Source organism: Grammomys surdaster, unplaced genomic scaffold (genome assembly GCF_004785775.1).
Source record: "Grammomys surdaster isolate TR1022 unplaced genomic scaffold, NIH_TR_1.0 128, whole genome shotgun sequence".
Classification (NCBI taxonomy): Eukaryota; Metazoa; Chordata; class Mammalia; order Rodentia; family Muridae; genus Grammomys; species Grammomys surdaster.
This window is the reverse complement of record NW_021604586.1, coordinates 7085291-7094769: the sequence shown is the minus strand read 5'-3', so window position 1 is coordinate 7094769 and position 9479 is coordinate 7085291. Positions and strand designations below refer to the sequence as shown.

Genomic DNA, 9479 nt, shown 5'->3' with positions numbered 1-9479 from the left:
AAACCAGAAAATTTGTGTCATACCCAATCACTGTTAAACTGCACTTTAGTCTGCTCAAAAAATAAGTTCTGTCCCGAAGATTATTCACTTATTGCTTGCCAAAGGGGGCCCGCTCTTCCCAGCCCCTCCCCCAAATGGGTCTGGTTGGGGGCGGGGCACCATGCAGTCATCTGCCCCAGGGTCCTGCAACTCTAGGGTGGAGCCTCTTTGGAGCTGCCCAAGTAGAGCCTGAGCCACGTTTTCTAGGGCTGGGCTGCAGTGCACACCGCGAGGGACAGCAACACTCAGAGGACTTTGTGGTAAGTAGAGGATCCAGAGGGAACAGGGGGAGATGGGAACAGGGAGATATCAGAGGCCGCGCCAGGATTCAGTAGAAACGTTGTCAGCCCAGGCTGGGCAGCTGTATAGGAAGACTGGAGGGGGGCTGTGGGTGGGAACAGCTTGGAGAGGGTGCTTTGGATATGATCCCACTATACTTTGGGGCTGAGACAAGCAGCTCTCAAGTCTGCAAGAATGTTCACGATACTTCACAACCACACAAGTTTGCAAGTTTGCTGTCGAGGTGTAGCCCTGTATACAAGTGGCCAAGAACTAGATGGCCAGGGCAGAATTCTGCAAGCAACTGGCCACTCTCTCAAGGCCAGAGCACTGAGATATCTATGTCCTCTGATGGGATTGGGACCTTCCTTGGGCCAGATGACAGACTAATCTGCCCAAGTTTCTAAGATGGTCCTGCAAGGATACCTGAGAGCTACACCAGCAGCCACGGGGTGTGGACCTATCTCAACACTTTAATGATGGAATGGCAGACTGGCTTGTATCTACTGGAAAGAGTTTGGGCCCTGGGTAACAGACTCCCTCACCTACAGCCTTGCTCCAGACAGCGCCAGCATGAGTGACCGCATGAACACCATTGAAATCTTCGATGGCATCCGCTACCCAGGGTACATTCACACCCAGGAGTCCCTGAAAGCGGCTTGTTCGTTCCAGTTTGAGGACACAGACATCCTCTTGGTAACGTTCCCCAAGTCAGGTGAGAGACAGGCTGGGACAAGGAGCCTGGACAACCCAACACCAGGGCTTCCTTCCACCGGAAGCACTTCGGTCCCCTTTCTGGCACTATAGGGTAGACACCTGCACCCTTTCCCTGTCACCTGTGAGTCTGGTGTAGGTCTGCTTTCTGGCTTGAGTCAGTACCAGCTCCATGAAGCCCCTCACTAGCCTCCTTGGCCAGTTGTTCCTCCAATAGCCTCAGACGCTCAAGGTATCCTGGGCACCAGCAGCCCCCCTCCCTGTACCTTGGTCAGGTTCCCACAAACGTCTTGTAATCTCTCTGCACTTGCTTGAACATGTTTCTGAGCCCATGGGGAGAGTGCTGGGGCCGACGTGGGGTGTGTGCTGAGAACCCAGCTTTATCCTCAGGCATCCTTTGGGGACAAGTTTTGCTTTACCCTGAATGCCATGCTGAGGTGAATGGTGAACATCACCCCAGTGAAGTATGTTTATGTGGAGACAGGAACTCCCTAATCCCACAAGACTCCCTGGTCTACCTTCCTCCAGTATGTCTGGAATACCAGCATAGTTCCGCAGGACCCTCTGGGACTACCCTCTCCCTCTTGAATCCGTAAGGTTGAGGATCCTAACTGGGGGTAGTTTGCTTTTGTCTCCTGAGCATAGCCCAGCTAGGGCACAAAGCCCATTGAGCAAGATCTGCCTCCTGTGACTTGGCCACCTGGACTACCAGTGACCCAGATAAGTCAACAATTCAGCAGACAGGGCCAAGTAATCCTCCCACACTACACATTCCCGATGAGTCTTCCTCTTACCTCAGACCGCCTTCCCCTCTTACCTCAGACCCCCTTCCCCTCCACCCGACATAGTCGTCCCATTTCCCAGCCACTGCCCCCTCCCCCATCCCTGGATCACATCCCCCCATTCACATCTTAACGTATCTACCCAGGGGCCTGGTCTGTGGGCTGGGCTTCCCACCAGACGGAATGCCAGAAGGAATGCTGTGGGTGGGCTGGGATCCATCCGACTGTGCCTACAGCCTCTCAGTGCATCCTCTTAGAGGACAGGGCAGCACAGCTATGGGCCCTGGGTCCTGGACCCAGGCTGTCAGTGTCCCTGTATTAGGGCAGAGGGGAGGACAGATCATCTCTCAGTAACCGCACAAGCACATCCAGACACAGCAAGTTCTGACCTGTAGCAAGATACACTGCTGGATCGTATCATTAGTCCTTGAACAAGGCACAGGCAGGATGGGAGGGAAGGGCCACGCCTACTCTGAAGAACCTTTTCTGGTTTGTGTTTTCTAAGACTGGTTCTGTCTGAGTTTAAAAAAAAAAAAAAAGATGGTACCCTTCTTCCCCATATTGGAAGCCAGAGAAACTAAGGAAGGGCCCCGAGGCCCTCCATTCCCTTCCAGGTCCCTAAGATTTTCAAACACTGAAGGTGACCCCAGGAAAGTGGTTGGTTGAGGAGAGGAGACACCTGAACAACTTCCAGAGCACCTTCCTCTCTGGCCAGGGCCAATGCTCCTCTTTCAGTGTCTGAGGTAGAGAAATGGGTTGTGGCACAGCCTGGTGGAGTGTTTGCTTCCAGTAGGTGAGGGCCCGCGTTACATTCTTTTTTTTCTTTTTGGTGGGGGGAGGGTTTCTCTGTGCAGCCCTGGCTGTCCCAGAACTCATTCTGTAGACCAGGCTGGCCTCGAACTCAGAAATCTGCCTGCCTCTGCCTCCCAAGTGCTGGGATTAAAGGCGTGCGCCACCACCGCCCCCTCTTTTTTTTCTTTTCCTTTTTTTTTTTTTTTCCTGAGTTACATTCTTATCAGAGAAGGCCTGATAGGCTTTCTGGAAAGACCATCACCAAGGCTAGAATGTTCTGGAACATTCCATTAGAAAGCAATAGTGAGACAAGTGTGGTGGCTCGTACCCTTAATCCTAGAATTTTGGAGGTAGACACGGGCAGATCTCTGAGTTTAAGACCAGCCTGGTGTACAGAACTAGTTCCAGTACAGTAAGAGCTACACAGAGATATCTTGGCTCAAACACAAACAAACAAACCAACAAACCAGAAAGTGGTACTTATTAGATGTCACGACATCCCCTCAGAGAGCTCATAACAGGGACGGCAGGAAGCCACCAGGAGCTGGGTGACAGTCCCATGCCAGAATGCTCCTCTTACTCCATCTGACTGCCCTCCTGACAGTTCAGTGGTCATCCCTCCTGGGAAGGCTTCTGCAGATCTGGGCCACAGTTTGCCATCTTTCTGCCTCATCTCTCACCTCGGCCTTGCCTGGTGGGGTTACTGTGGAATCAACATACCAAGGAGGTTCCAAACCATTCATACAGCAAGTGTCCATCTCAGACCAAGGCCCTCCAGTACTCTGCAGGAAGGGCGGTGGTGGTAGGCTAAGGAAACAACAATCAAGCAGGAAGCTGGCATGTAAGAGTCGAGTGTCCTCAGGTCAACTCTCCCCTCTGTTTCCACAATGGAGCCTCTCTTCCTCTCTGCAGGACCGCCCTAGCCTCCCTTCTATCCCCGCCTGCCGTCCCCTGAACAGCAGCCCCAACATGGTCAGACTCTAACCCTCATGGTAGGCGACCTCATGGGGGCAGAAGGGATTTTGTCATCATGATGAGACTGAGGATCTTTACATGGAGGTCTTCATAGGTCACGGAGTCCAGTGTCATCACAGGGTCCCTAGAGAGCGCCCTAAGGCTCAGTCAGCAAAGGAGTTATGGTGACAGGAGCAGGGCCGGATGGGAGATGTGCTGGTGCTTCGATAATGCTTTTGCCCTTGGATGAGACACTTTGAAAGGAATATGGGAGCCCTGAGAAGCAGAAAAGGGAAAGGTCGGAAGGAAACGGTTTCCTCGGCAACACCAACCCCACTAGCACTTTGATGCTAGAACTACAGGATGAGGTGCGTTGTTGAAAGCCGCTGGTTTGGTAGTTATTTTGAACATTTACTTATTTTGTGTGTGTGTGTGTGTGTGCACTCACATAGGTATGTACACACTTGGGCACACACTGTGGCACAGCGGATGTATGAAGGTCAGATGACAACCTTCCAGAGTCAGTTTTCTCTTTCTCCCATGTAGTTCTCCAGGGAGTTTATCAGGCTTGGTGGCAAGCCTCTTTACCCGTTGAACCATCTCACCAGTCTAGCTGACGGTCATCTGTTACAGCAGCTATGCGGGAGGGGACAGTGGTGGTGGAGTGTCCGGGAAGGTGCTTGACCACTGCCTCCATGCCCAGGACCACATCCTGGTCATACATACCTAGCTCCACACAGGTGCCAGCCACTCGTGGTCTTGAGTAAATAGAGGCCTGAACCAGCTACCGTGTGGACATCCAACTGCTGAGGACCAGGTCTTGCTTTAGCAGCACAGGGGGATGTGGGTTATCTCTCTCCTGCTCTCAGAAAACCTGCTTTCTTTTTCTTTTTCTTTTCTTTCTTTTTTTTTTTTTTAGGTTTTTCGAGACAGGGTTTCTCTGTATAGCCCTGGCTGTCCTGGAACTCACTCTGTAGACCAGGCTGGCCTTGAACTCAGAAATCCGCCTGCCTCTGCCTCCCAAGTGCTGGGACTAAAGGCGTGCGCCACCACTGCCTGGCGAAAACCTGCTTTTGTGTCTATTTCCCGAGCTCCCAGAGGCTGACAAGATCTGCAGAATAGAACAACACCTAGCCCTTAGGTACATTCATCCCTTTCTGCCCCAGTGGGCACAGAGCCAGCCTCAGCCTACCTTCATAAACAAAATGGATGATGACTAAAGTATGCCCATAAGTCGAGAAGGTGGAAAGCCCCAGCGTTCCCTAGAAGCCACTCCTGCTTCTTAAACTTCCCAATGTCTGTGTGATCCCAGAACTTTCAATGGGGCCTTTTACACCCACGTCTCCCACATCCTCGATAGCATCAGGTCTTACGCACAGTGTTTTCCCCTTGTTTGTGATCTCAGTTACCCACACCTAGTGTAAAAATATTAAAGGGAAAGTTCTAGAAATCACTAAATCCTATCTTAAACTGTGTGAGGAAAACCTCTCACCATCTGTTTCCTCCAACCTGGGATGTGACTTTTACTGTCTCCATGCTGGGTCCGTAACTGCCGCCATTGATTTCTTTCTTTTTTTTTTTTTTTTTTTTTGAGACAGGGTTTCTCTGTATAGCCCTGGCTGTCCTGGAACTCACTCTGTAGACCAGGCTGGCCTCGAACTCAGAAATCCGCCTGCCTCTGCCTCCCAAGTGCTGGGATTAAAGGCGTGTGCCACCACCACTGCCCGGCCCACCATTGATCTCTTACCTAAGTTTCCAGTTATCAAATCCAGGGCCACAGAAGCCTGTTCATGTTGCCCTCAAACCTCAAAGCACAAGAGTGGTCCAACCCAGACAGGAAAGCCAGAAAATGCTTCCCTCCCTGAAAAGGTACAAATTTTCAACTTAATAAGGAAAAGACAGAATCGTCTCAGGTTCCCAAGGTTTGTGGAAAAAAACAATCTGTGGAAGTATGAAGATGAGGGAAGAAATCCAAGTTAGTTTTGCTGTTACCCTGAGTGAGGTCGGTCGCCGGGCAACAAGAGAGTAAAGCTTTAGGTCCTGGACTTGGCCTGTGGGGAGGGTAGCAGGGGGGGCCTGTGCACTCTCAAACTGTGCCCACCCCAGCTCCACTGCCCCCAGAACAAAGGAAGAGAGAGGCCCTGTGGTCATGGGAAGCAAACTGCAATCTCCAGCCTGGGGCCAGGTGAGACAAAGAGAAAAAAAGGCACTAGGATATATAGGTGGAAGAAATGACCGATGGCAGCATGCTGTCATTAATCTTGGTACGTGCTGTATTTACTTATTTACAAGGCTTTATTACTTGTTGTGTTTTGAGACAGAGTCTCTCTATGCAGCCATGGCTGACCTGGAACTCACTCTATAGACCAGCCTGGCCTAGAACTCAAAGAGATCCAGCTGCCTCTGATAGGATTAAAGGCATATGTCACATTGCCCCAGCCTAAGGTGTTTGTGTAATACAGTTTACAAAAGAAAAGGCCAGCCTGGGGGAATGCATCCTCATAACCTCTGTTACAGTTGCTGTAGGTTATTGTCAAGCAACACTGAGACACTACTGCTGTAGCCTTACTGATAGACTTTATAATGAAAAATGTATCTTGTGGGGACACAGTAATTGTTTCTTTTATTTTTGGAAAGAGGGCCTCACTATGGAGCCCTGGCTGGCCTAGAGCTTGCTTTGTAGACCAGACAAGCCCTGAACTCATGAAGATCCTCCTGCCTCTGCCTCCCCAAGGGATTAAAAGTGTACTCCATTACCCCTGGCAGTAGGAACTTTTGTTTTGTTTTGTTTTTTTCGAGACAGGGTTTCTCTGCATAGCCCGGGCTGTCCTGGAACTCACTCTGTAGACCAGGCTGGCCTCAAACTCAGAAATCCACCTGCCTCTGCCTCCCAAGTGCTGGGATTAAAAGCTTGCACCACCACTGCCCAGTATTAGGAACTTTCTAATCCACCCCTCCACACTGACCAGCTAGCACTTGGAGAGTGTGAGTCAACTTTCCCTGTCTGTGGAATATCTACAATAGTCAATGTAAAGAGAGTTTATGTTGCCTCACGGTTCCGGAGATCCCAAACCATGACACAGGGTTACCACGACCTTGGTCTTGTGGTACATACATCATGGTAGACAGGACTTGGCAGAGCAAATTCATTATGACCGAGAAGTGAGAAGGGGAAAGGAAAAGGACTTGGGTCCAGTGACCGAGCGTGGACACGCTGTGCACAGAGCCCCGGGATCCATCCCGGTACAAAGAGTAAGGGAAGAAAGACACACTCGGGATATAGGAAGTTGGGAGAGTGATTCCTAGCATGGACAAGACCCAGGGTTTGAAGCACAGGAATAAACACAGACACGGCAGGAAGCACATGTCTGTAATCCCAGACACTCAGGTGGTGGAGGCAGGAGAATCAGAAGTTTAACATGAGACCCAGCTCAAAAGGAGGAAGAGACTGTGGTGCTACTATCTCAGAAAACACTCCCCCATGATCCAAAGACCTCCCCGCCAGTCCCCACCTCCTCAGTCTTCCCTCCTCCCTCTAACACATAGGCCCTTCAGAGACATTCTGGATTCAAGCTTGCCTCCGAGCTTGAGGGAGGTCACTAATATTTTGCACTGTACTTAGTTAGGAACGGTCACTGTATGGAAGTTATAAATGAGTCTACCACCAAGTTGTGGTGGTGCACATGGATCTTTGTGAGTTTGAGGCTAGCCTAGTGTGCGAGTTTCAAAACAGCTGCTACATGGTGAGACCCTGTCTCAATAAAACAAAACAACAACGGGAATTAAGGAATTTGTCTGTTGTTTGCAATTTTCACACTTGGTTTACTCCTGTGTGGCGTGAAGTAAGATCTCCTGATGTGTTTTGCCAAATGGCTACTCTGTTGATCCAGGGGTGTTGTCCTGCACCACAGCTCTGGGCTGCCCCTTCCTGACCACTCTTGTGTCTACCACTGGGCTGTTCCCCACTGGGCTCCACTTGTTTTCTGAGGCCCAGCTGCTGTGTGTTTCTTTTCAGTATAATTTCAGCACTAACTTGCCTAAGTCTGTAGAAACCCGAGGGTATTTTTATTGGAACTGGTTTTGTTTTACAGATTAACATGGGAGAACTGGTCTGTTTATTTTGTGAAGACATCCTGTCTAAGGACAGAGGATTCTCCATCTGCCCAGCCCACCCCCACGTCTTCACGGAGGCGGGAACACTCTTCCCACATAGCTTTTACCCATTCCTTCCTGTTGGCCTCTCTCACTGGTGTAGCAGGGGAGCTTTTCTCCGCTGTTATACCTCAGGGTTGCTCTGGGGCCCATGAGGATAACTAATATTCTTCTTTTTTGTTGTTGTTCTTTAAATTTAAAACAGTTTTAGTTATGATCTTTTATTGCATATGGGTCCTTTGTGTCCATGTTTGTCTTTAAATGCTTGGTGCCTGAGGAGGGCCCGAAGAGGTTGTCACACCTCCTGGAACTGGAGTTATAGATGGTTGTGAGCTGCCACATGGGGAATTGAACCCATATCCTCTGGAAGAGCAACCAGTGCTCTTAACCACTGGGCTGTGTCTCCAGTTCCAAAACTTGTGATTTTTTTTCCAAAGCATACTTTTGTCTGTCTTCTTACCTTCCTTTTCTTTCCCTGTGATGGAAGGACTAAAACCTAGCGCTTGACAAGTGATCTTCCACTGAGCCTATACCCCAAACAAAACAAGCCCTTTAATAATATGCTGGGGCTGTAAGATAGAAATTGACACTAAAAACTAGGGTTCTACAATAGCAAATACCAAAAAAAAAAAAAAAAAAAGTGGGACTGCAGGGCAGGAGGTGGCTTGGATTTGGCTCAGTGGTAGAGTTTTGGCTGAATTTATACACATCCCTGAGTTCTACCTGTAGGACCCCAAGAAAGGGAGGGAGGGAGAATACAGAAGGGGGTGTCATAGAGAAAGCCCAAGCTCTTTAGAAAATCCCCAAATTGAAGTTATCTCACTGTGGCCAAGATGTGGGACTAGCAAACCCTGAGTTCTCATGTACAGAACATTAGCAGAGCTGGGCAGTGGTGGTGCATGCCTTTAATCCCAGCACTTGGGAGGCAGAGGCAGGTGGATTTCTGAGTTTGAGGCCAGCCTGGTCTACAGAGTGAGTTGTTCCAGGACAGCCAGAGCTATGGAGAGACACCCTGTGTCAACAGACAAATGTATTGGATTAAGGTCTCAAGTGGAAGTAAGGAACACAGGGAAGAGTGGGAGATCACTCAGCTGGCCCAGGTTTGGATTGTGGTCTGTGCTCCCAGACCAGGCTGGCTTCAGGATCTTTGCAAGGGTTAAGGATGCACACGGTAAATCTGTTCCTCTGAGTGGAAAGAATGTTCTAGGCAGAAGTAGCCGAACCCCAACCCCTGCCCCACCCTACCCCTGTCCTACAGGTACCACTTGGATGCAGCAAGTTCTGAGCCTTATCTTCTGTGAGGGCCACTTGTGGCCTATTCACCACCTCCCCAACTGGTCCCGCATGCCCTGGCTAGAGCAAATCTCCTTCAGCAGCCTCTTTCCCCAGCGTAACACCTCCTGGCCTCGTCTACTGACCTCCCACATGAATGCCAAAGGGCTAGCCCCAGCTCTGATGAAGTCGAAGGCCAAGGTAAGCATTTCACAAGAGCCAAGATGGAGTCAGGCACTGGGAGTCCAAAGGATCCAAAGGGTTTGGCTTTACCTTCACGTCCTGGGGTAAGGGACACGGAGTGGATGTAGGTGGATAAACATCACAGCAGCAGCAGACTGAGCTGGAGGGGAGGCAGGGTCTATACAGCAGGGAGTTTCTACCCCAGCCAGCAGTTCAGGCAGGCGAGGAGGAGGAAGAGGAGGGCGCGTGAGTCGGGCAGGTTAGTTCATTGTCCAGGTGTAGTGAATAGGTTAGCTCATTGTCCAGGTGTAG

General features: G+C 50.2%; 1 protein-coding gene across 3 annotated transcripts in view; it reads left to right on the top strand.

Annotated features, from left to right (window-relative positions):
• Positions 1-201: 201 nt before the first annotated feature.
• LOC114608949 (sulfotransferase family cytosolic 2B member 1-like) overlaps positions 202-9479 on the top strand; it is a 15637-nt gene continuing 6359 nt past the window's right edge. The window contains exons 1-3 of one of the 3 annotated variants that reach the window (XM_028753054.1): positions 202-299; positions 870-1033; positions 8971-9185. In XM_028753054.1, the coding sequence (XP_028608887.1) occupies positions 892-1033; positions 8971-9185 (357 nt within the window). In that variant the 5' untranslated portion in view covers positions 202-299; positions 870-891. Of the gene's footprint in view, positions 300-869; positions 1034-3402; positions 3599-3725; positions 3929-8970; positions 9186-9479 lie in introns of those variants that run through there. The other 2 variants (XM_028753073.1, XM_028753063.1) reach the window with 2 other exon arrangements.